At 38.7% G+C, this 27,991-nt stretch overlaps 1 protein-coding gene across 1 annotated transcript; it reads right to left on the reverse strand.

Moving 5' to 3' along the window:
• Nucleotides 1–973: 973 nt before the first annotated feature.
• Nucleotides 974–27,441, reverse strand: Oprk1 (opioid receptor kappa 1). The gene is made up of 4 exons (XM_069990712.1): nt 27,265–27,441; nt 26,580–26,884; nt 12,804–13,156; nt 974–4,692 (listed from the first exon to the last, which is right to left on the reverse strand). Exons 2-4 carry the CDS (start codon nt 26,834–26,836, stop codon nt 4,160–4,162), a joined length of 1,143 nt encoding a protein of 380 aa, XP_069846813.1. The 5' UTR covers nt 26,837–26,884; nt 27,265–27,441; the 3' UTR covers nt 974–4,159.
• Between the last annotated feature and the right edge of the window lie 550 nt (nt 27,442–27,991).

The following is a 27,991-nucleotide window of genomic DNA, read 5'->3' on the forward strand; positions in this document are numbered from 1 at the left end:
TCACGGTGGTTACCACTTGTAATCCTAGATACTTAGGACTCAGAGACCTGAAGATTCTGAGTCAAAGCCAGCTTAAGCAGCAAAAGTTTGTGAGACTCCCATCACCAATTAACCAGCAAAAAGCCAAGCTGGAAGTGAAGCTCAAAGATAGAACACCAGTTATGAATAAAAAAGCTTAGAAATGCTGGGTAGTGGTGGCTCATGCCTGTTATCCTACCTAATTAGGAGGTTGAGGTCTGAGGATCATAGTTCAAAGCCAGCCTGGGAAAGAAAGTGTGTGAGACTTTATCTCCAATTAACCACTAAAAAGCCAGAAGTTGTAAAGTGCTAGCCTTGAGCACAAAAGCTCAGGCACAGAGACCAGGCCCTGAAATCAAGCTAAGGTACTGACACCAAAAAAGGAAAAAAAAAAAAGGTAGATTGTACTCATAACCAGACTTACAGAATTGTAACCTCTTTATACAGCTACTCAATAATAAAAATGAAATACAGCATTGCATTTCTGTAAGTTATAAAATAGTATGCACACACATACACACATATTAATTTTAAAATTACTCTGCTTAGTGTCTGAAGGCTATGAAGTTAGAAAGAGGCCATACCAGTGGTACAGTTGTATTCCATGGGCAGCAGGTCAGAAAACTGAATGTGATTACAGGGTGTTTGATTTATTTAAGTTTTTGTTGGTTAGCCAGACTTATTCTGGATTTTGCATGTTTTTCATATTCAAAAAGTGGATTTTCATTGGAAAGGCAATATTTAATTTTGATTCTATGATCTTGAGAATGTGACTGTAGAAATAGGCAAACTTTCTTGTGAATCCATTAGTCTGGGATTTATGATCAAATTAGAAGACTATTTGCTTTTTTTCCCATGAAGATAGAAAATTAAAGTGATACTTAGAATTTTGAAAGAGTTAATGTTACTTCTCATGTACACTGTCATTGAAGTCACTGAAGAATTAATGCCTTATCAAATAACACAATTTCAGTTTGTAGCAGGTACAATTTTCATTTTATTGCAAGGCACACAATTTTATATACAATGTACACAATTATCATCTTCTAAAAGTACAAGATGCAAATAATACACATCATATATTTCCCAGTATAAAATTATCTTGGGGCAAGTTGGCTTACATTCTTCTTGTATGAGATTTTCATACTCATGCTGAATAATCCAAGCAATTCTTGTTTAGAAAACGTATTTCACTAAATGGACATACAACTTACCAGTCAATAGATTGCTATTTTTCTCTATTATTTACCTTATGTCCCAGGACTGAATGAAAAGACTGTAAATGATCAGATACAAGTTTAAAAGCTTTTATTTCTTAATAATATATCACCACTCTCTCAAGGAAACCACTCTCTCAAGATAAATTTGAAAAGTCCTAGATTCCCCCCACTCCAAATGACTTTTCAGACTATACTTCCTCTTGTGTATTAAGCCTAGAGTTTACGCCTAATTCCCAGCCTAATAGTTCCCCCTATTTTCACAGTCAGTTTAATATATTAGTTCTCCTAGTTAGAATTGTAGGTTCGGTCCTCATTGCTTCTCATAACCTCCTGCATTGTTATGAACATTCTCTGACCCCTCATTAAGTGGGGAGCTAGCCTTCATTCAGTCAATCTCAAGATGAGGCACCTGTAGTTCAGGCCTCAGACAGAACAGGAAGTACTGTGAGATAGGAAAGCTGGAGCCCCAGGAGAGAGGAGATACCTGCAGGGTGGTGTCTTGGGCAGATCCATTATCTGGAAGCATGAAAGAACAGTCACATGCTCAATGCCTTGGAGTAGTACACATGTGCACGCTTGTGCACATTTGGTACATGGCAGGGACAGATAGCTAATATTTCTCTTCAGCTTTCCTTCATCCTTCTGTCTATATTGTCTATTTATATCATTATAAATACCCAATTGATCCTTGGCCAAGACAGTTTCCAGCCTTAAGTGATATTTTTTACTGCCATACATGACTCACCTTATTATTCTGTAAAACAGTGCTCGAAATTTATATCAGAATCTTTTCTCCTCCAATAGTTTGAGGAAAGCAGTGTTAAGAATGACCAAGGAGATTGAAGGATCACTCATGGGTATTAAAACTAATTCTTCTGTTCTTGGACTGCAAATGTACACATGAAGAGATAGAGAACAGATAAAGGTTGAGACTCTAGTAATGGCAAGGAATTTTAGAAGAGTATGTGGAATGCTAATTTAGAGAAAACACGAATAATTCTCTCTATTATATTTGTGCCCTAAATAAGAATCTACCAAAAAATCTCCTAGTTTTCATTGTTCCATAAAGACATTTCTGTATTTTTGTCACTGGATTTGTACATAGGCATCTTTCTTATATGATAGCCAAGAGGTAATTCATACAATGTCAACCACTGTTTAAGCCATTCGTGTTTACACTCAGTTACACAAATCCAAGTGCTCTTAAGAATTTCAATAAAATTTAAGAAATACTCAAAAGATCATTTGGAAAAAATCCTTGCCTTATGCAATCTGTGTTAAAGACTATGAATGCCTAAAACAGAGACAAACAAGACGAGTAAAATTCTGAAGCCACATGTAAACCCTAAATACAAGGCTTTGTTCCCAGAAAGAGGTGCTACTCATCAGAGAAAAACCACCTGGTAAGCAGAACTCGTAGATGTAGTGGGGTGTATGGTTAGATAGGTCCACACATTAGATGGACTATTAAACTCCAAAAGGTGATGGCTTAATAAGATATATGCTTAGAGATAGGTATTTTTTCTAAATTATCCCTCTCTTCTTCCCAGGAAAATTGATGAAAAAAAAACTATTACCTCTGAAACCACGAGTTTCAGGGGAAAGAAGAGGAGATTTATATGTCATCTAGAAGTTTTAACAAAATTATCCTAAATGTGCTCTTTAGGAGATTATCCTCAGCAGGAACACCCTTTGCAGAAAACTGCACGGGTTATGTCTGGGCATGAAGTAATATCACATGCTCATCCAGTATGCATTTAGGAACAATTTCCCTCCTGTTGAAAGCCACAAACTAATGACCCAAGTTGCATATAATCAAAACATTTTACTCCCTACAAAACAGAATCTGTTAATAATTCTATATTCATAAAGAGATGCCACAAACAAATGATTCTGCCAAGAATACAACCTAGGAATGAGTTCAGAGTTTACAGTTTCATTAACACTGAGTTCTGAACATTGTTAAAATATTAAATGGTGTTCAGGGAATCAGGAAGAAATCACACCATCCATGGCTAACTCCCAGAGAATAGCTATGTTGCAATGAAATGTTACCATGAACTCTAATGCCTCAAGGGATATCATTAATGTGCCCTTGAGAAAATTGCTGGCTGGCAAGAAAGCTCACTCTTTATTTACACCTAGGGTATTATTTACAGATAAAACTATATACACCTACAGTGGTATTTAAGCCACATTCTGCTTCTTGGTATCAATCCATGCTTTATAAGATGATTTCCCTGAATAGCATCCTAGAAAACAAAAAGCCAACCTAGCAACTGTAGTGTTCAAGATATTCAACTATGTCAGAAGCCATTTTTCATACCTGAAATATGTTCATAAATGTCAAGGTGATGTTCTAGTGTAGGTGAACATCAGATGCAGCATGTGTGCATCTGGAATTTTCTCTGCACATGCACATGAAATACATATCCATCCAGCAAAAATGAAGCTGGGTGTGAGTCCTAGAAGTTTTCTCCTTGTTGAGGTGGTTGAGACTGGATATCACCAAGTTTCCAAACCAATGTTTTCTTTTCCTTTTCTTGTCAACAGAGCTTTGAAATCATATTGCATAGGAAAGCCACAGCAGATAGAGATGAACTAAATCTAGAGAGCCAGAAGAAAAAGACATATTCCTTTGTTCATCAAAGGGACTGGGAGTGTGCCTAGCTTCCCTGCCCTGGAGAAAGGTTCCTTTTGTTGTGTGGCCCTCCATCTTCCATCCTCTACAGCCTACATGTTTCCACTGGCCGGGATTGCTAATGCAGCCTGTACCTTATGACTTCAGACCATGAGATTTCTAAAAGTTTATGTTAAAACTAGATCTTTCTGCCTCAAACTGCAGTAGTAATCTGGGTTAAACCTAGATCGTTGAACTCTTCTTTTCCCAGAGAACAATAAGAAGACATCTCCACGACTAGTCATACTGGCTTATTCATCCCATCCACATCTCTCGTGTAAGCAGGATCCTGAACCGTGTTTCTGACTCTGCTAGTGCTCTGTCGCTCCATCCTCATCTTAATGGGGAAACAGAAGTCCCTAAAACACCGCTTGAAGTTTTCATCAAGAAAGGCATAGAGAATGGGATTCAGGCTGCTATTAGTGTATCCCAAGGCAATGCAGAAGTAGTAGCTGGAGAGAATAGCTGTACTGTGAGAGGTGCTGCCCAGGGCCTCCACAAGAATAAAAATGTGAATCGGGGTCCAACAGATGATAAAGACTGCCACTACCACCAGCACCAGCTTAGTGATCCGGCGCAGGTTTCGATCTTTCTCTCGAGAGCCTGAAAGGAGTCGAACGCTCTTCAGGCGCAGGATCATGAGGGTGTAGCAGACGATAATAATGAGGACAGGGATCACAAAGGCAAATATGAAGACACAGATCTTCATGAACAGGTCCCACCAGTAATAGTCATCGTCAGGGAACTGCAAGATGCATTCGATGATATCCAAATCTGAAGGAGGTGATTAAAACCAACAAAACCTATTATTAGCAGTACTGTGACAGTGTTATAAAAGAGTTTGAATACCCAGAATTTCAAAGGTCCCATCAGAAGGGGTACAGTGTTAGCCATCCCGTCTTTGTGCATAAAACAATAAAGCTAGAAAACCACTATCTATTGTTAGCACGCACAATGCTATAGATATCTGATGGTGCGTAGTTAGCAAATATGATTTGTCTAGCAACGAAAGCTGATTTGACATTGATTGCCTGAGAGTAAAATTGCTCAATTGTAGAATGGACACTTATTTGTTATTTCTGTGTATTAAAGACTTTGTTGGATGGAAGTTAACATTCATTTGAAATAAATGGCTAAATATTTTAAATCAATCCATTGAATTTAACAAATACGAACTTGTCTAATTTGGATTGGGGGGGAGGGGGGAGGCTGGGAAGGGATGTGAAGGGTAAACAAAGGAGGAGGCTGCAATGCTTGGTAAGAAATGTACGCATTATCCTACCCACGTAATTGTAACTCCTCTGTACAGTATGTTCACAAATAAAATTAAATTAAATTTAAAAAAAACAAAAACAAATATTCCCTGTTTAAATATTCCCTGTTTATGTGGGATTCTAAATATCAATAGTAGAATCTATCTAAATATGATCAAGGTATTGTGAATGAATAGAACGATCATATTCATTATAATTGCTGAAACATGAAGGAGAATAAAAAGAGAAGGAGAAAATAAGAGGAGTAAACTGACAAATAAATCATCATGAATAAGATAATTCTAAATAAATCAGACACTTTCTTCATTTTTGCCAGTATTACTATTTAACTCAGATAAATGAATGTATGATTACTAAGAAAACTGCTTGATTGGCTCTGCTTCTCCTCACCAATATTCCTTTGGAATGACATTAGTATTAAAAAGAGCATGGGCCCAAGATCAATATATCTTAAACTACTTTCATGATGGGCAGGTGGTCCATGAACATGGTCCCCCAGGCTGGCACTAGCCAGCCCCTACTTTCTCTTCCTGTCTCAGTAGTGAGCACATGTCAGACATATCTTTGTTTTCACTGTTCATCCCTTACAGATTGACATGACATAAACAATACCATAAGTGTAATTTTATCATAAAAGTATTTTTTACCTGATATTGGAAAAATATGCCTTGTGCCTTATGCTTATAATTTTAGATACTCAGGAGCCTTAGAGCTGCAGGATCTCAGTTCAAAACCAGCCTGGGAAGTTAAGTCTTACAGACTCCATCTTCAATTAACCAGCAAAATGCTGGACTGGAGATGGGGTTCAGGTGGCATAGTGCCAGCCATGAGCCAATCAAACAAGATAGAACTTGAGGTCCTGAGTTCAAGCCACAGCACTGACACATATTTTTTAATAGTACAATAACAAGTAATTGTTTAGTGTAGTGAAACAGCTATATATTCAAATGTTCATGATAGCCAACAAAAATGAACATACAAATTACCAGCCCCTCTGGGACACAGCTAAGGCAGTACTCGAAGGCAAGTTTATACCTCTGAGTTCCTACATCAAAAAATTGGAGAGATCTGAAACCAACAATTTAATGAGACATCTGAATCTCCTTGAAAAAGAGCAGCAAGATGAACCCCAATGCTTGATATAGGGTCATTAAAAAAGAAAGAAATCATTAAAATTAAAACAGAATTAAATGAATTAGAATCCAAAAATCCATAGAAAGAATCAATAGAACAAAGACTTGGTTCTTCGAAAAAATTAACAAAATTGACAGACCCTGAGCAAATCTTATCAGAAAAAGAAGATAACACACCCAAATAAACTCAGAGAAGAGAATGGAAACATCACCACAGAAACAACCAATATTCAGAACACTTCTCAAACCTTTTTGCTAATGTGTGAGAACCTGGCAGAAAAGGACCTTTTCCTAGCAAATATCAACATACCAAAACTAAACCAAGACGAGTTAAACCATCTTAACAGCCCCATATCAAACATTGAAATAGAAACAGCAATAAGAGACCTCCCATCTAAGAAAAACCCAGGACCAGATGGATTCACAGCAGAATTCTACAAGGTCTTCAAAGCAGAGCTCAGACCAATACTCCTCCATGAAATTGAAAGAGAAATTTCACTACCAAACTCATTCTATGAAGCCATCATAACCCTCATTCCAAAACCAGGCAGGGACTTATCAAAGAAAGAGAACTATAGACACATTTCTTTGATGAACATTGATGAAAAACTTCTCAACAAAATTTTGGCCAATCGACTTCAACAATTCAGCAAAAAAAATCATGAACCATGATCAAACATGATTCATTTCAGGGATGCAAAGCTGGTTCAATATATGCAAATCAGTTAATATAATTCATTACATCAACAAGAGCAAAGATAAGAACCACATGGCAATCTCAATAGATGCAGAAAAAGCATTTGACAAGATCCAACACCTCTTTATGATGAAGGTTCTGGAAAAATTAGGAATCCATGGAACATTCCTCAATACAATAAAGGCTGTATATAACAAACCTTATACTTAATGGTGAAAAACTAAAGCCATTTCCTCTTAACTCAGAAACAAGACAAGGATGTCCACTCTCTCCACTCCTCTTCAATTTAGTATTAGAATGCCTAGCTACAGCAATAAGACATGATGCAAATATAAAGGGGATCCAAATAAAAAAAGATGAAGTAAAACTCTCCCTCTTTGCAGATGACATGATCTTGTATTTAAAGAATCCCACAGACTGCACTCCCAAATTACTCAAGCTGATTCAAAACTTTAGCAACATACCAGGGTATAAAATTAATCTTCAAAAATCAATGGCTTCCCTGCATGCCAACAATAAGAAAAGCGTGGCTGAAATCAGAAAAGCAACTCCATTCGTAATAGCCCCACAAAAAATAAAATACCTAGGAATTCACTTAACCTAAGAAGTGAAGGACCTCTATGATGAAAACTTTTAAAACCTGGAAAAGGAAATTAAAACAGAATTTAGAAAGTAGAAAAACCTCCAGACTCCTGGATTGAAAGGATCAACATCGTAAAAATAGCAATACTTCCCAAGGCTATCTAAAAATTCAATGCAATATCTATCAATATTCTAGCCTCATTCTTCAAGGAAATAGAGAGGCAATCCAAAAATTCATATGTAACAATAAGAGACACTGAATAGCAAAAACGATCCTTAACAGAAAGAACAGTGCTGGAGGAATATCAATACCAAATTTCAAACTCTACTACAAAGCCATAGTAATCAAAACAGCTTGGTACTGGCACAAGAACAGACTTCAGGACCAATGGAATAGAGTTGAAAACCCAGAAATGAACCCACAGACCTATAGCCATCTAATCTTCAATAAGGGAGCTAAAAAAATAGAATGGAAGAAAGACAGCCTCTTCAGTAAATGGCAAAATTGGTTAATCACCTGTAGAACACTAAAGCTAGATCCTTATATATCACCCTGCACCAGAATCAACTCCAAATGGATCAAAGACCTCGGAGTCAAAGCAGACACTCTGAAAACATTACAGGATGGAATAGGAGAAACCCTAGGTCTCCTTGGCACAAACTGAAATTTTCTTAATAGAGACCCAGATATAACAAATCAAAGAAAGTTTGGACAAATGGGATTGCAAGAAATTGCAGAGCTTCTGCATGGCAAAGGACATAGCTAGCAACATCAATAGAAAGCCCACTGATTGGGAGAAGATCTTTACTAGCCATATAACGGACAAGGGTCTCATATCAAAATATATCTGGATCTCAAAAAATTAAATCCCCAACAACAAATTCTCAAAGAAACAACTGCCCAATAAATAAGTGGGCTAAAGACTTAAAGGAAACTTCTCTGAAGAGGAAAGAAGGATGGCCAACAGACACATGAAGAAATGTCAACCTCTCTAGCAATAAAAGAAATGCAAATCAAAACAACATTGAGATACCACCTCACCCCAGTTGGAATGGCTATAATCAAGAACTCTAATAACAGATGCTGGAGAGGATGTGGACAGAAGGGAACCTTCCTGCATTGTTGGTGGGAGTGTAAACTTGTTCAACCACTTTGGAAAGTAGTATGGAGGTTCCTCAAAAGACTCCACATAATGCTCCCCTATGACCCAGCAATCCCACTTTTGGACATTTACCCAAATGATCACAAACAAGACCATACTAAAGCTACCAGCACACCTATGTTTATTGTAGCATTATTTACCATAGCTAAGATATGGAACCAACCCAGATGCCCCTCAGTAGATGAATGGATCAAGAAAATGTGGTATATATATATATATATATATATATATATATATATATATATATATATATATATATATATATGTACAATGGAATTCTATGCCTCCATTAGAAAGAATGACATTGCCCTATTTGTTAGGAAATGGAAAGACTTGGAAAAAAATATATTAAGTGAAGTAATCCGGGCCCAAAGAAACATAGGTCCCTTGGTTTCCCTTATTTACAATTACTAGTATATGTCTGAGACAAGAAGAAATGGTTAGATAAGTTAATGTTAGGTGAAATGAACTCTAAGATAAGGACTCAAATTTTTTTTCTTTCTTGCAATTGTTTCTAACATATTTATAAGATGATTTCTTTGTTTCTTTGTATGTTCCTCCCCTACGGTATAACCTCTGTTTTCACTGTATTTGATGTTGGTATAATTTGTGGAGGGGAATGAAAACAACAAATTGTTTAAATAGGGATACAGGTGGATCCATTGTAACAATGAGATGTACAAGTTGTTATGTCGAAAATGAACTTTACAACTTTGGTGGGGGGCGAGGGGAGGATTGGGTAGGGGGGGCGGTGGGGGATGGGAAGGGGAAACAAAGGAGGAGGCTACAATGTACTCATTCATAAGAAATGTACTCATTATCTTACCCATGTAATTGTAACCCCTCTGTACAGTATTTTCACAATAAAAAAAATGTAAATCACAAATATAAAAAAAGAAAAATAAACTTTACACCTTTTTCCGGGGGGAACGTGGAGGGGGGGAAGTGGGCTAGAGGTGAGGGGGGAGATGGGAAGGGATGGGAAGGGGAAATAGAGGAGGAGTCAACAATGCTTGATATGAAATGTACTCATTACCTTGCCCATGTAATTGTAACCCCTCCTTATGTTATTTTCACAATAAAAAAAGAATAACTGTTTCTGTTTGTAAGTATAGATACTGTAATGGTTTCTAAGCTATTATAACAATTGTAGTAGACTATGCAATCCACAAATAACTATACCTAAACATATAAAATATGATTCAATATTTTATTCCCATAAAAGAAAAATATTGTATAATTGTACTCAGTATTAAATACTGGTAAACACGGATGTTGATAAACACAGCAATAAATTTGGGCTTATGAAGATCATTCTGTTGAATTACATGCTAACATAAATCCTCTGAATATCAATGCCAGCAAGCCCTGAATTAGAGATTATCTAAAATGCTCCTGGTCATCCAGGAGTCTAACCACACAGTGAGGCACAGCATTTCAAACTGAATGTTATACTGAATGCGAAACTGAATGTCTTGCATCATATAAACAAAATGTGCTTTAGAAAATTTTTAAAAGCTTACTTTAATTTTTCACCATTTTCTCTTCTTTGATACACAAATCTATCTTCTACAATAGTGGTGGATATTCATCTCTATCAGTGTCTTCCTGGAAAAAAAATGTCTATCTTTGTTTCCTTTTTTAGAGGCCTAATTGAAACCTGTTCCTTTTGAGATATCATTTTCTGACAAAGAGTAGAAGAAGTATAGTGGTTAAGTGTACAAGAGTAACTTGAAATATAAAAATCAGTTCTTCTTTGTCCTGGAAAGCACCCATTTTCTTTCATTATTTAGCCCATGCTTCTCTTCCTTTGCCTAGTGTACAGATACTTGGCTCCTGAATTGAAATGGGATGAACAAATCTCCAACCTCAGAACTGTCCTAAATTTATTTCCATTTCTTATAGGCATGAAGAAGCAAAATCCAGTTTGAAGTTAATCGTATTTTAAAATGCTTGTGTGATAAATTGGAGCATTTCTTAAAAATTGTCAAGGATAACAGCTTATCACTTGCTGTTGCTATGCTAGATATTTACCTGAGATTCAGAAAAGAAACAATCGACTTTCATTTAAAAACAACCACCATATGCCATTATGTACATTTGTCCAGATCCATAAAAGTGGTCACAAAAAGTAACCCCTAATGTAAGGTGAGGTCTTCAGATGATAATCTTGTGTCAAAGTAGGTTCATCAGTTGTAACAAATGTGCCATTGTGGTGGGGGTTATTGCTAATAGGGGAGACCATGTATGTCATGGAAAAAGATGGAGTAATAAATGGGAATTCCCAGTATTTTTCCATTCAGAACATAAAGATGCTTTAAAACAATTATCTAAAAACAAACAGAAATAAGCTATTCTTGTATCATGCAAATTAATGATACTTTTAGCCTTTATGTATTTACTTATTTTTCATTTATTGTAATATTGAAGATTGAACTTTCACTTGAGCTGTGCCCCTAGTCTCTTTTTGCATTTGTTACTTTCTAAGTAGAATCTTGCTTTATGTTTGGGCTGTGATCCTCCTACTTGTGCTTGTAACTGCGAATGACAGACACTCAGCACTGTACCCAGCCATTGTGTTTCCCATAGATGTAATAACAATTGGGCCATAGCATGTATCAGTGGCTGACATTGAGTGTTATGATCTTGTTTTGCAAGCTGGTCTTGATCCTTGATGACCCCTGATTTCCACTTCTGAAGTAGCTAGGATGACAGGCTTGACTCACCACATTCAACAGTATCTAGCCTTAACTAAGGCCTGGAAAGTCCTTGCTATTCACATTCACCTATCAGTACTTACAGGTATACAAAGTTCCCTGAGCATCCAGTTACCTGCCTGATCATTCAATAGCAGTGATAAAATTAAAAGTGATTGTTCTTCTGTTTTCCCTTAGTGAGTTTTTCTCAGGACTAAAATATTTTCTATGGCCTCATCTTTTATTAATAAAGCAAAATTCTTGAAGCAGTACTGCTCATCTTGGCTACAAGCCAATCCCCATGGAGAGCTTAATCTTGATATCTAGGTCAACTCAACCAGACCCTCCAGAGGTAGGATGGAGGCAGCAGTGTACGAGTAAGAACCCAAGCAATTTCCAATGCAATCCAGACCAAGAAAATACAGGTAAAACATCCTATTAGCATGAGGAAAGAACTGACATGTCCAAAAATGTAATGGATTTTTTTTCTTATCTGTAACCTCCATACAGCTGTGAACCTGTGTTTGAATGGCCTACAGCCAAAGAAGCTGTCAAAATAGTGATAGGACCAGCATTGAAGGAGTAGGGAGAAAGAGCCAGCATGTTAATGATTTAGACCCTTAGAGAGAAAGAAAAGGAAAGGTGTGTACCAGAGTTGCCAGGATCTTGAATTTTAGTATCCTATGGTGTCATAATGCAGCCTCATACCCACACCTAAGATTTTGTTGCTCTTGTTATAAATAAGAGGAACTTGTTGAGCACAGTTTGATTGGGCGGCAATGGGAAGACAATATTCACACATCTCTCTTCTTTATCTTGTTACCCTCAAAATACTATTAAGATTATTCTTGAAGTCAGTTTTGATCCTCAAATTGTTAATTAAAATATAAATATAGAAAAGGCTATGATTTCCCACAATATGTTCTGAAAAATCTAGTCTCTTCTATATAGGAAAAAATTAGCAAGGGAGACAAGTAAATAAGAAGCCACTACAGATTGGATTCTCATTTTGGAGTTTTACAATCCCTCTAGATTCTGAAAAGCCCTTCCAGAATCAGAGACAGCTTGGGCATCTGTGTTCTGATATGATTATCTCATTCTGCATTTAGAAGTGAAGGGTCAAAAAATGTATTTCTCATACTGCTTGGATTTAGGCATTACATTTCTAAACTTTAATGGCATTCCACACACACACACACACACACACACACACACACACACACACACACACACACACACACACACACACACACACACACACACCCTACTCATTCTCAAAGAAAAAGCTCACATAATTACAAGTCTGTATTTTTAGATAGGATGAAAATGCTCATTCTTACCTTCCCTGACTTTGGTACCACCAAGGACTAATGCAGATATGCCAACAGAAGATGACAGAAGCCAAATACAGATATTGATGATCTTTGCCTTCAAGGGTGTCCGAAAGTCCAAAGCCTTCACAGGATGGCACACAGCAATGTAACGATCCACACTCATCATGGTCAGGGTGAATATGCTGGTGAACATGTTGTAGTAGTCAATGGAAATGATAATCTTGCACAGAACATCCCCAAAGGGCCAAGAATTCATCAGGTAGACAGTGCTCTGGAAAGGCATGGTGGTAGTAACCAGAGCATCAGCCAATGCAAGGTTAAATATGTAGATGTTAGTAGCTGTTTTCATCTTTGTATAGCTGAAAGACAAAAAATAATAACATTTCCCTCCACTTGCCAGTTAAACTCATAAGGCAAATGGGGTTGTAACATGTTTTGGCTTATTTATTTTGCTTATTCATGCACTTATTCTTTACCTAATCACTGAGTTTGTCTTATGTAAAAGGACTGTTCTAGATATTAACTATAGTAGGAAAACTGGACAAGAATATAGGATTGGTTATTTTAGTGCTTTGTTCAAAGTTTTTAAATAAAATATATAAGGAATCAAGCCACTTGAGGAAATGGGTGGGGTTGGGAGAGATGGAGAAACCATGGAAGGGGTGACATTGATCAAGATTCTTGGTACTCATAAATTGACATGTTGAATTGTACAACTACTTAAAGATAATAAAAATATTAAGATAAAAATATAACATCAATAAATAGGTAGATATACATATAAGCCTTATAGTAAGTTGATTATTTTACTGATAATTCATTTTATTCCTTTCAGAGTTGCTGATTTGAAGCAATTTTTAAAAAGTACTTTTTTAAAAAACATGTAAAACAGAGATAAACATTTTCTTTTTAAGGATTTTTTGAGAAATTAATCATTGTAATTATTCAAGCTTTGGAAAATGCAAAATTGAATTTTAAAATCTGTCCAATTGAAATAGCAAAACACAATTAGGTGTGTTGATTTCTGTTTGCCAGCTTGCACTAGCCTGTCATTTATTTTAAGTATATTATATAAATAAAACAAGCTGAGTTCTTCACTTACGAAGCAACACCACAGTACATGGGAAATAATTCTGTCATTCTTTACTTCACTTAGTTTTGAGAGATGTTAGGGCACAAACTTTGTCTTCTCTTCCAAAGAAAGGGACAGTAATTTTCAAGATAAGCCAAAAACTTCATCACCATCACCATCAGCCTCTGCCATGGCCACCCGCCTCCTCTTTCTCCTCCTTCTCCTCCTCCCCCTCCTTGCTACCCTTGAGCATTTGTGCTTGAGACTAATGCTTTATCACTTGATCCACTGTGCCATTTCTGGCTTTTTGGTAGTTCATTGGAGATAAGAGTCTCATGGAGTTTCCTGCCTGGAAGTGCTTTGAATCATGATCCTCAGATCTCAGCCTCAAGAGTAGTCAGGATTAAAGGCAGCATAGGCTAGCTTCTTCTCGCACATGTTTGGGGTGCCAGGGAGAGTGGGGTTTAATATCCTGAGTCTATAGATAAGAATTACAGAAGTTTCTTAAAATTCCTCGAAGTAATAGTTATAAAAGGCAGCACAGAAATTCAAGTCCTAAACTTTTAATAGGAATTCTTATATTCCTACATCTCTCTCCAACATTTTTTCATTTATAAGATTTAGTATTTTAATATCCATGTATTATAGCTGACTTTTACAACTGCCCTTGTACTTGACCCTTTAGATTTATGTGATTTCCTCCTGATAGCTGAAGAAAATAAAATTTGGGAAACACAGAGGATTTTGTAGCCCAGGTAGCTGAGTTGGAACCTTGGTTGGGAGAAGCTAGGAGAGGTGTTAGAGGTTGGCTCTAATAGGAGTCTAATGGCACAAGTCACAAACCTGCAACACGGGAAGAGGAGACTACCACAGGTATAATTAAAATGAATGAATAGCTTGGTACTGACGGCTCACACCTATATTCCTAGCTACTCAGGAGGCTGAGATCCAAAGATTCTGGTTCAAACCCAGCCCAGGAAGGAAAGTGGTAAGATTCTTATCACCAGTGAAACACCACAAAGCTAGTAGTAGAACTGTAGCTCATGGTAGAGTGCTAGTCAAGAGTTAAAAAGCTAAGAAACAACACACACACACACACACACACACACACACACACACACACAAATAAACCAGAAGTTCAATAAGTATTTGCTGGTAGTCTTTTATGTGCTATACTAAACTGTATACTATGAACATATGAGTCTAAAACAAGACCCTTTCCCTCAGACAGTCTGGTTGAATCCTTGGGTATTAATTGGATTTAACCACAACAAAACTTTTAACAAACTTTCCATTCACTATAGATCCACTGGGGAAAAACACATAAGCTTTCTTGGTGTGACAGGAAACGAAATTGTTTCCTTTTTCATCCACAAAGCTTTGTAAAAATTCACAAGCATGTCAAGTCAAATGGCATCATCTGGGTGGGAAGCTTGGGCTTGTGTGGAAAGCTGGAGGAGGTCTGGCAGCAAATGGTAGCACTTTTTAGCATACACATGGCAGGAGCATATGGCACAAAAAGAGCAAAGCCTGGGAGTTGTCCTCACTAAACAGGATGGTAATACAAACCTGGAATCCACAGTGTAGTGCACTGGACAGAAGGTAAAAAACCAGATCATGATGAAAGGTCAAGAAGAGAGGTCAGGGTGTGAGCCTCAGAGGAGGATGTTTCAGGGAGCTAGAAATGCTCCCCTAGGACAATTAAATTCAAGGCTTCTTTTTACGGAAGAAAGGAAGAATGACTTCTAAATCAGAATCCACAGACATTTGGGTGATAGTAAGAGAAACAAAGTTATCTGCTGAGATGTTAGGATTAAATATCCACCAAAGTTTTAAGGAGACTAGGATACTAACTATGCTAGAATTGAGGCACAATCAAGAGGAACGTGGATCCTATGATTCAGGGGTCTCAGAGCTTCAAATCCCCTCCCTGTACCTGCTGGGCTCAGACAATGTACAAGTGGAAAACATAAGCATTATTGGTGTCCTTTGCTAGAGAGGCATATTGCTCAAGGTAATATTCTGTTTTTTAAAATTTCATTTATGCTTCTCTAATCAGGAACTTCATTTTGCCCTCATGACAGGAATACAATAACCCATTAATCATGATGACTGATTGCCAGCATCCTTTCAGCTTTATTGGTTGCTGTCACTTTTAGCCTTTACCTGCACTGTGCCCCTGTTGATGTCCACACACCCTCTTTCTTCCCTCCAGTGTGTTCCTGTTCTCTCTGCTGTCTACTCACTTCATTTTTTTCAACATATTCTCAAAGTGGCCTAACCCATGGACAGCAACCTCTTGCATTGGAGAAAGTCTGAAAAGTAAATTCAACATATAGACTTCAGCCTTTAAGAGCTTTAAATGTAGTCCAAATTATAATGAGAACTAAAAGGATACACAGATGAGAAGGATCTGAAATTTTAAGGCATATTTTGGAAAAGAGAGAACCTGGCAGAACTTCGAGCTTTGAAATCAAGTTGGACAGAAAGAAGGGCCTGATTGCTAATGCACAGGGGATAAAGGGTGGTGATATTTATTTTCAGTTCATACACACAGCTGAGAAGTGATAAGAGGCTGTTGAATGGGAATTATGGCACTGAGCCAAGAATAACCTTGGACTCCAGGAGACAATCTCATTAAGCATTTATTGATAACTTATGATGTGACAGCCACTGTTTTAGGAATTTTATATTATCTGATAAAGTTGTCATGATGATTAAATGACATATACATAAAATGACTTAGCACAGGGCCTGCTCCTGATAATTGCTCAGTGGATGCCAGCCACCACTGTGATTCTTGCTACAGCTACTTTCCTGTCATTATTAATTACATACCAGCTCATAGGATAAACCCAAAGGATGACATTAATCCTGCTTTTCTGGAAAGGAAAAGTCTGAGAAGAAAAGTTTTAGAAATATTCCCCAAGTTTCTCAGGAGTTCTCAGAATCCTTATCTATTAAATCCATCAGGGATATCATTTCCAAAGATTCTTAAGGTATCAGGTATTTTTATCAGAAACAATGAAATTCTATGAATTCTGCCAATTCTGGAAGCTAAAAATTGAAAGGGTTCTGCTTAGTGGAGCTAAGTGTGCATCCTGAGTATCTGAAACATGTAATATGAGGAGAGGACACATCCAAGAATGAACACTGTTATAAAGCATTACTGGGATGCCCTGTGGGACAAACATGGCATCTCAGATTTCCATAGGTAATACAGCTGTCTCTTGGAATCTACCAGAGGCTGGTGCCCTGACCCCCACAGATACCAACATCCATGAAAGCTCAAGGTTTTCATAAGAAATAATACTGTATTTTCATGTGACCTTCACATATCCTCCTCTACACTTTAGATCATCTCTAGATGATTTATAATATCTGAAAACAATGCAAATGTTATGTAAATAATCATTTACTATTCTGCATAGAGTACAATGAGCTTTTTGAAGCTTATACTTGATAAAGCAAGATAGGACATCTGTAAGGAAACCAAAGATATGAAAGGCCAACTGTGTACATTTTGGAGACAAAAAAAAAGGTTCAGAGGAAATTGGTAACTTGACTAAAATCACAACTATTGAAAAAGTAGGAATTCAAATCTTGGTATCAATATAACACAAGAGAAGGAAGAACAATTTTAAAGTTTAGTGGTCATTTTTCTGAGTGGACTCATATATTGCAAATACTTACAGTCCCATGGAATATACCTGAAGAAATATTGGTCAGTTAAAAAAAAAAAAAAAACAGAGTGTGGCCAAATGCTACCAAACCCTGGGACCTGTCAGCTTTCTCATCATATTATTTCTGCCTAAGACAAAATTCAGAGGTGAAGGCGTACCTAGTGGTAGATATCTGCCTAGCAAGTATGGGGCTCGGAGTTCAAACCCCAATGTACCAATAACAACACAAACAATAACAATACTGAAAAACACTGAAAAGACCAAACTCAATAGGAATATAACACCAGGGAAGGCAGTCCTTTCTAAAAGACAATGGGAAATTAGCATGATGAGAAGCAAACTTGGGAACTCTTTTCTCTGCTTTGTAATAAGCATGCTTAATTCACTTTCCTAGATATGTTTTCCAGACGCACAATGTTCTAAGTTTTATGTTTTAAATGATAAAAAGGGGTAGGAAAAAAGGAAAGTACTTGTCAAAAATTAAAAAAAACTTCAGTTATGAGATGAATAAATTCAGAGGATCTAATGTACAGAATAATGACCATGGTTAATCCTACTGAACTGAATACTTGAAATTTGCTGAAAACAGCTCTTCAAGGTGCTCATTATAAATATGTTCACATGTACAAAGGAGCAACCACCATGACAACCACCATGACAAACTATCTATAACATGTAAATAGAAAACGTTTATTTTGACTCACTGTTTCTTAGAGGGTTTTACATGGCTGATTGGCCTATTTTGAGGAGAAGCCTGTGGTAAAGTAATAAATCATGGCAGGGGCATAAGCCTCTTCACTTCATAGCAGCCAGAAGCAAAAAGAATGAGAGGAAGGAGCAGGATCCCTTTCTGAAGGCACTCTCCATGACCTAACTTCCTCCCACTGGGCCCTCTCTCTCTCTCTCTCTCTCTCTCTCTCTCTCTCTCTCTCTCTCTCTCTCTCTCTCTCTCTCTCTCTCTCTCTCTCTCTCTCTCTCTCTCTCTCTCTCTCTCTCTCTCTTTTGGCCCGTCATGGGGCCTGAACTCTGGGCCTGGGCACTGTCCCTCAGCTCTTCAGCTCAAGCCTAGTGCTCTACCACTCGAGCCATAGCGCCACTTCTGGCTTTTTGTGCTTATGTGGTACTGAAGAATCAAACCCAGGGCCTCATGCATGCAAGGCAAGCACTCTACCACTGAGACACCTTCCCAGCCCTGGGCCCTGTCTCTTAAATGTCCTACCACCTTCCACTAGCACCACAGGCTGGTGACCAACCCTCTAAGCATTTATGTTTTTAAGAGACATTCAAGAACCGAACTATACCACAAACCTTCATGTTTATTTCTGTAAACAGTTTTCTTTTTTTAATATTTTCCTTTCATCCTTTCCTTTTTTTCTCTCCTATCTTCCTTTCTTCCTGACTCCTTTCCTCCCTTCTTCTCTTCTTTCCTTTTTTTCTTGTTTCTTTCCACTTTTACTCCCTCTTTTTTTCTTTCTCACTTTTCCTTGACCTGATGTTGCATGTTGGATAAACTAGACTTGAACTTTCAAATCTTCTTTTCAGCCTTCTGAGTATTGGAAGTATACACATGTGCCATCATACCAATTGTACACCCTGAATGCATACAATATTTGTGAAACCTCAGTCAAGCTTGGGGTAGATGGACAAACCTCTAGACTCAGGGTGATAATGCTGTGTCAATGAACACTCATCAGTTCTAACAAACATCCAACTCTAGTTAGAGGGATATTACAGCATCTCCCGGCACAGAAGGACTGAATATGAGAGAGCAAATAGTATATAGAAAATCTGTACTTGCCAGTCAGTGATGCTATGAATCTAAATTATTGTTTAGAGGAAACGAGGTTTTGCATTTTACGGTTTCCAAATATATATTTTTTATTTTTTCCTTTGGTTTATTCCATTTTGTCACTGTTTTTTATTTCTGTACACTTTGTGTTCTATATAAGTTTATCTGATTTGGGGATAAGAAGACAAAGCACAGAAATGCTGAGATAAAGGACAAACCAATTAAGCAGTGAAACCACTACACACTATGCTAGAAATGAACTATACAACTTGAGGAAGGTAGGAGGGGGAAGTGAAAGAATGAGGGAGGAGGTGACACTGTTCAAATAGAAATGTACTCATTACCTGACTTATGTAACTGTAACTTCTCTGCATATCACCTTAAAATTTAAATTAAAAATTATAATTTAATTATACATTAAATACAAATAAAATGCTCAAAGACAATAATGATGATCTTGATGTGACTTCTCAGCAATGATTTGGAAATATGAGTTTGCTCCATTAGATTTCCAATATTTTCAGTTCACAAAATTAATTTGCAAAACATTCTTCAATATTGCTTGCTGTTGAAATTTTTTTTGTGAAAGGGTAGGAGGTAATTCAATTTTTAAGAAAAGAAAGGAAATTCAGTCATTGTTTCTGAAAGGACCTGACTTTGACAGTTCCTTAGTCTGTGCATTCTAAATGTGCATCAGGCCTTGGAAGTTCCCCAGACTTGCTCTCCCATGTGCATGGGCAAGAGAGCTCCTGGCCATAGAATCACAGTTCCCACACAGATAGATACCAATTCACCACAGTTGCTTCATACCAAGAGGCAGTCTGTCCTGCAGGGCTGTGACTAGGAAAGGAAGCTCGCCAGTGTCCCAGGAATGACTCAGCCTTTTGTCTCAGTAGTAACTGTGGCATAATGATGCTACATAATGATGTTACTCACAGTACTAATATTCTAGCATATCTAGTCTCTCATATCAGGAAAAAGCTTCTATATACCAGTGCCCAGAATAAAACTGCAGGTCACTAAGTCGTATGGTGTTTCTTAGTGTGCACCTACCTAGATACTTAGAAATATATGGGTATTCAAGCATAGTACTCTGTCTTTCTACAAACATACAATTTAGGGAAGGTCAAATCACAGGCTGGAAGTAGAGGCCCAAAGTTTCCCATTCTCCAATGAACCTTTGGAGAGATGAAAAGCATCAGGGAACAGAGTGAGCATTACAGTTGAACAGACTTAGGCCTGGATATTAGATTAGTCACGCAGAAACTATGGTTCCTTAGATAGACACTTGGCCCTCTGTAGTTTCATTTCTTTAAGTGATAATAAGTGGTCTACATGTCCAACAGGAACTCAGAAGATTGTTCCTATGGTCAGTGCTGATATATGTATGCTCCTGATTATGTCAGTCCTGATACCAAGGCCTCCTTGTCCAGCTGCTAGCCAGTCCCTTTGGGATTTCTCCATTCATCATGTTTTCCTTATCTTCCATTTAAATTTGATTTTGTTTGGCAAGTCAAAAAAAGTTTTAAACAAATAAATAAGCAATAATTCACAAGTAGTTATACACTATTATCCCATCCCTAGAATCTATTCTGGCAAGTGTGGAAGTATACATCTCAGGAGGCAGAGGCAGGATAGTGAGTTTGAAATCAGCCTGTTCAACTTAGCAAGAGCCTGTCTTAAAACAACAACAACAATAAATATATCCATATATAAATCTATGTATTCTAAGATATATATAGCATTCTCTCTAAAGAAAGAAATAAATACCTACTGGCTGAGTTCTCTGTTGAAAAAATAAACCTTATTCTAGAACTTCTTTGTTCTGAGTAAGATAGTTCTAAGCCAGTATTATTTGGGCACTTGAGCCCACATAAACCAAACTTTATAAAGGCAACTGTACTGAAACTATATCATTATTTTAGGTTTTTAGTGAGCATTGAACCTCCAGGGACAAGAAAATTGAGTGCATCCAGAAGTTAATCTGGAGCAAGGAGGTACTAACTGCACAGTCATACCAAGATATTGCTGCTCAAGAGATACAGCAGTAAGATAGATTAATGGAGAGGAATTCTTCCTTCTTGGGGAGAAATAAACCCCTCCTAATGGTACTAGTGAGACAAACACCAGAGAAACTGTAAAGGCCACAGAATCAAGAAATAATTTTTTGTCTATAGTCTGTTAAAATTTAAGAGCTGTACACTGGATCTATAAATAGGTTCTAACTCTTTCTCCCTTAGTTCCCCTTCCTTTCCTTTCTACAGCTGTTTAGTTTCCTTAAAATGGTTGTAACAAGGTTTCAGACTTCATCTGTGATCATGCATCCTGCAGAGAAGGAAATAATTTTAGCTAATCCACAAAAGCAGTTGCAATGAAACTGACTCTCTATTTAAAGAGGTTGTCAAACATGTACAAATTGCTTGAGAAATGAATGATATGCTCTTATTTTTGAAGTTATTTTTGCTACATTGGCATTAAAGAAAAAGTTTGATACTGATTCCAAGACAGAACTCAGGAAAATTAAAGCCTGCTATTTTTGCTTAAAAACATTCCAAAATAGGTATCTGATGTTCAACAGGGACCATAAAATGATGAATTATGCAGGAATGACCATTGTACCTTAGTGTTTTGTAGTGCAGTGGTTTGGTGGTAACACTAAAGACTGTAAATGATATATCTATATCTATAACTTATATAGATAGGCTATAGATTATATGTAGATATTTATGTATAGATATCTAGTATCTATATATAAATATATCTAGATATCTAATATTCTATATCTAGATATTAGATGTCCAGATATCTAGATAGATATCTCATATACAGATATATATGACTAGATATTTATATATAGATATCTAATATTTATCTCTATCTATAGATATGCCTACATCTCTCTCTTTCTCTTTCTCTCTCTCTCCCTCTCTCCTTGTCTCTCTCTCTCTCTCTCTCTCTCTCTCTATATATATATATATATATATACATACATATATATATATTCACAAATACTTTGAGGAGGCAGATGAGAGATTACACGTGGAAGGAACAGACCCCACATAGAAGGACCTGATCTAGGTCCTTTCCAAATTTGCATATTGAAGTAATATCTTTGATTTCAGCACCTCAGTATGTGACTATTTGAAGATCAGGCCTTCAACAGATAATTACAGTTCATGAGATCATAAGGGTAACCCGTAATCTGACATGACTGATGTATTCATAAAAAGAGGAGATTGGGAGACAGTTGTGTACAGAGAGAAAACCATGTGAGGACATAGGGAGAATACAGCCATCCCTAAGTGTCACAAAGAGTCGAGTGGCTCCAGAGAAACTGCTGATACTGACACTTAGGGGACTTCTTGCACCCAAAACTATGAACCAATACATTTTTAAGCCAACTCTGGTGACACACACACCTATAATTCCAGCATTGATGAGACTGAAGTACAAAGATCAGGAGTTCAAAGACAATCTGGGCTACATAGCAAGACCCTGTCTCCAATATTAAAAAATAATGAATATAAAAACTAAATTTTTGTTTCGTAAATCACCAAGTCTGTGGTACTTTGTTATGATAGACCTAGCAGACTAACTAAGCAGACCTAGAAAATAAAGAATCATAGAACCATCCAGAAGGGAGGGAGTTAGCAGTCTTTAAAAAGGGGATGGTAACTGGAAGGGAAAGATAGGAATTTAAGACTTTCCACAATGAACCTGAAAGAATGGATAAAACAATGGATGAAGTCATTGAGAGTGTGTCAGTCAGATGTGTCACCTAAGCTGGATGATAGCTCCCATGTCTTCACACGCTCACAAATGGGTTACTATGAAGGCATTTTTTAGATGTGATCAGAGTTTATAATCAGTTGACTCAGCAAAGGAGATGGTCCTAGAACATCAAGATGTGGTAGGTCCATCAGGGGAATATAGCCTTAAGATCAGAGTTAAGATTCACTGAAAAAGAAGAAATTCTACCTGCAGATGGCAGCTTACTTTTCCTGCCAGCTCTACAATCTCTTACGCCAATTTTCTGCAAGAACTCTCTTGGTTATACTTCCAGTATTGGTTCCACTTCTCTGGCTGAACTTGACTCAAGCAGAGAATGTGCCAAATGAGGACCAAAAAAAAGCTGAGGAGAAAACAGAGAATAATTCCATCACATAGGAAACATCACAGGAAAAGAAGGGGAAAAGGAGAAGAGGAGCAAAGAAAAGCTTCCAAAGCAGTGGAGAGTGAGAAAACTGAGGAGACAATTCTGTAAGAGAACTGAAGGATCTGAGATTGGTCAGTTATGCCCAACCCTTCGGAGAAGGTAGCATCAATTGGCTGAAGCAGGAGCAATAAGGCATAGTAAAGGACTTTCAAGGTCAGCACCAAATACAAGGGACAGATCACTGAAGAAAGTGGGAGGAGACAAGGACATGAAGAAGGATCATTCCTCCACAGAGCTTACCTTCCTGTAGTGGGCAGCAGGATGAAAAGACCTTAGCTAAGGGAAAGTTGGTGCATATTGGGCTTTTAGTAGGATAGGAGATACTTGAGTATGTCCAGGTGCTGAAAGGAAAAAAAAATGATGGCAGGGAGAGATAGCAGATTGAGTAGGAAGGATATAAATGAAACAGCAAAACCACAGGAGGCAGAGATTCAAAACACAGGAGCTGAAGTTAAGGAAAGTGACTTTCCTCTAAGATGAATCACTTGCTGTCAGCATGCATGTGAGAAGGGGCTTAGCAATTGGACTCTGTCTCAGTGAATTACTCTTCACCTTTTCTCCTTTTGAGACAAGATCTCACTATATAGCCTAGGCTGGTCTTGAACTTGTGATCCTTCTACTTCTACTTCCCAAGATGAAAGAAAAGAACAAAACACTCTAGAAAGAGCTTGGGCCAGAATATTTTGTTCTTTTTTTTTTCATTTTCTAGTTCCATTATCAGCTGTCTTGTTTCTAATAAAAAAGTGAAGTCAAGGTGGTGCATGCCTGTAATTTCAGTCCTTTTTTTGTGCATAGTATCTAAGGGCTATTTTAGATTTTTTTCATTCTTTTTAGTCTTGGTCTAGAGAACCATTAAAAAAAAGGTACAGTGATGGCTCACACCTGTAATCCTAGCTACTGGGCAGGAAAGTCTGTGACATTCTTGTCTTCATGAACCACCAAAAGTGACACTGTGGCTCAAGTTGTAGGATTGTAGAGTACCACTCTTGAGCAAAAAAGCTAAGAGACAGTGCCCAAGCCCTGAGTTCAAGCTCCAGTACCAACACGCACACACACACACACACACACACACACACACACACACACACACACACACACACCAAACATATGTTACAGATCAACTAGAGATACAGCCTTTCAAAGTGAAGAGTTTAGGTGCTCATTCCAGTAACAATAAGATAGGTCTGTTTACTTACATACTTACTATTATATAAGAAGGAAGACAGCTGATGTTTTACATCAAGAATCCTCTTTTTTTGTAACAATATTTCATTTCCAACCTCATGACTTCTCTACTTAGATCTCTTAATAACTGTAATCTAGAATAGTTATCTTTTCTTTGATCTTCTCTCTAATGGTGATCAACTCTGAGAATACTTTGCTGATTATTTTGGAGACATGGAGATGGAATCTAAGAGACTTTCCTGCTTGGGCTGACTTCAAAACACAATCTTCCAGATCTCAACCTCATGAGTGGCTAAGATTACAGATATAAGCCACTAGCATGTGACTAAATAATGGTTCCTAGTTTTAGAGAACAGATAAACATGGGCTGGGGATATGGCTTAGTGGTAGAGTGAATGCTTGCATGCGCAAAGGCCTGGGTTAGATTCCTCAGTACCACATAAACAGAAAAAGCCAGAAGTGGCGAGCGCTGTGGCTCAAGTAGTAGAGTGCTAACCTTGAGCAAAAGAAGCTCAGGATAGTACCCAGGCCCTGAATTCAAGCCCAGGAAAAAACAAAAGCCTAACATTCCAAAGACCTCCCACCTCTACAAAGGCAAATAATTTTTTTGAATAGTTATTTTTATTATGATGGTTTCCCAAGAGAAAAACTCATGTTATTGTAGATAATACTCTAAAAATTCGTGATAGAGGATATTTCTCAAGACTAAAGTCAGAATAAAAATGAATAACAAGAAAAAAAATCAGTTCTTGACTCGTACCCTCCCTTCATTTGGCAGCAGGTAGTAGGAGACTGGTCTAAGAAATGTAAGCTTTGTATTCATTCTCAGATTGCCAAAGCATTGGGTCTCTCCGATGCAAAACACGTTTTCCTTTCTTCTTTCCTTTCTTCCTTCCTTCCTTCTTTCCTTCCTTCCTTCCTTCCTTCCTTCTTTCCTTCCTTTCTTTCTCTCTGCCTCCCTCCCTCCTCCTTCCCTTCCTCCCCCCCTCTCCCACTTCCCTTTCCCCTCCTTTCTCTCTGTCTTTAAAAAAGTAAGAATCATTTCATTTACCAGAAAGTTAATGTGTATGTAAATATTTGGAATTTTATCAGAGGAAGGTAACATTAAGAAAATTACACAAGGGAACAATAGAACTAAACCTTACATTTCTCATGGTAGAAGGGTGAAAAATAGTAAAGCAATTTTTGAAAATGCGCACCGAGGCAGTTTAGAAGATAAATATTAGCTGGTTAATTTACAAGTCATTGATACGCGGAAGAAATAAGAAGGGTGCCATATGTGTATCAACCACCCTAAATAGTATATTGGCTTCTGTTTCATAAGCCATGACACTAGTCTGATGACTCATAGGCAATCTGAATTGTCTCCAGTGCATTTGGTGGACTTCAAATTCATCTCCAGAAATATTTACAAAGGACAAACCGAAGTGCTGTAAACTGAAGCGGCCACCAAGCCAAAGGCCGTGCAGATCAACTACTTTCTTTACCAAGAGACTTTAAACTTAGGGCCTACACCCAGCTACCTTCCCCACAGACTGCTCTCAACCCTCGTACTTTCCCACACACGGTTTCCAGCAATGACTTGGAGCCCTGGGTTCTATTGAGGTGCAGATTGCTCTTAAATCGCCCTGGGCACTCAGGCAGCAGCTCTCAGATTCACTGTAGCAGAATGCCTAGAATCCCCCTTCAAAAACTCTCACAGGAATTCCTTAACCTCTCAAGATGCCAACCTCTTAGAATTCCCGGAGCCCTGGAGGGCAGAGAGTCCCCATCACCCCGACTGGCTCGGTCCCTGCTCTGCCCAGTCACAACTGCATCCTCAAAGCTGTGCGCTCACCGGATGATCACGAACATGACCAGAGAGTTGCCCACCAAGCCCACCACGAACACCACGGAGTAGATCGCGGTGATGATCACCGAGATAGCCTGGGAGATGTGCGCCGACTCCAGCGGAGTGTCCTCGGAGCTGGCACTGCCGTTGTTGTTGGACTCGGCCCAGCCCGGGAACCAAGCACTGCCATTGGGGATCGGGCAGGCACTCGGGGCGCAGTTGGGGCCTGGCGTGTCGCGGAAAATCTGGACTGGGGAGTCCATGGTGGGGCGGCTGTTGCTGGAGGGCGAGGAAAAGCAGCACCTGCGGGACTGACACACACAGACACACACACACACACAGAGGACAGGTTAGACTCAGATGCAAACTTTGCCGGCGTTCAGAGGCTGGCGAGGATGCAGACTGGCAGCCCTTTGTCACCCAATCCCGCCGCACATCCCGGCGTGGGGGGGGGGGCAGTAGGGAGCAGTGACCTCTCCTTGACACTCCTGTCATCTGAGGGGCTGCTGGGGACCAGGCAGGAGTGGAGAGAACTCAACTCGTGTCTCCTCCAGCTGATATGCCCCCTCCCCTGGCACTGGTAGGGCTGTCCCCAGACTAGGCTTCCAAGGATAAGGAACACCTCCTCGCCTCCCGGGAGCAGCCAGCATCAAGCCATAGCTAGGATACACGTTGAAAGCCCCGAGCTCACCCCTGGTTTTCCGATACAGGTAAAGCGGAGGCTGCTGAACCGCGCGTCCCCGGCTCCGCTCAGCGCTCAGTCTTTCTGATCTCTGCGGCGATCACTTGCCGCCCAGCGTCCCCTTCTGTCCAACCTCAGCCAGCAGCTCTGGCCAGAGGGCTTTAACTCTGCCGAACGCGATCCACGTCCCAGCTGCTCAGCGCGCGCGCATCTCGGCTCCAACTACTGGAGCCGGCTCAGCGCGGCGGGGCTCAGCTGAGATGTGGCCGCCCAGGCGCTAGGGGACCTGAGGCTAAGAGCCCGGCTGGCGCCCCCGCGCTTGAGGCCCGCCCATCCCCGCCCCGCCTATTCAGATCGGGCCCCCAGTCCGGCAGTCCGGCGCCCCATCTACCCAGGGATCGCCCAGTGGATTCGGTCCCAAGGTGCACACCGCCTGGCTTCCATAGCTTTGTAAGACTTTCCAGAGGCTCAACACTGAGCCCTGGGCCATTTACATTTAGTAATAAGAAAAAGGCATGCCTACTTAGTGTGCAACTGGATTATTTGTAATGTGTTCAGAATTTGTCTTCATAGTTCACAGGATATGTCTGGGTTTTTTTTCAGATGAGGAGAAGAGTCCTCAAGATTTTGACTGTTATTTATTGGAGCGATTCAAATAAAGTAGCAAAACGATCCAGTTAAAATAAGAGCCAATCATAAAATATCGTGTAATGACTCAAGATGCGTACAGAGGATA

The sequence above is a fragment of the Dipodomys merriami genome, unplaced genomic scaffold (genome assembly GCF_024711535.1).
Source record: "Dipodomys merriami isolate MVZ:Mamm:240054 unplaced genomic scaffold, mDipMer1.0.p SCAF_4, whole genome shotgun sequence".
In the NCBI taxonomy this organism is placed as follows: Eukaryota; Metazoa; Chordata; class Mammalia; order Rodentia; family Heteromyidae; genus Dipodomys; species Dipodomys merriami.

What these genes read in the sequence shown, in the direction of transcription:
- Oprk1 (XM_069990712.1), bottom strand. Translation starts at nt 26,836, where the DNA reads ATGGACTCCCCAGTCCAGATTTTCCGCGACACGCCAGGCCCCAACTGC. An exon ending in GTCATGTTCGTGATCATCCG is followed by an intron (nt 13,157 to 26,579) that starts GTGAGCGCACAG and finishes TTTGTCTTTCAG; the next exon opens with CTATACAAAGATGAAAACAG. An exon ending in TGGTACCAAAGTCAGGGAAG is followed by an intron (nt 4,693 to 12,803) that starts GTAAGAATGAGC and finishes CACCTCCTTCAG; the next exon opens with ATTTGGATATCATCGAATGC.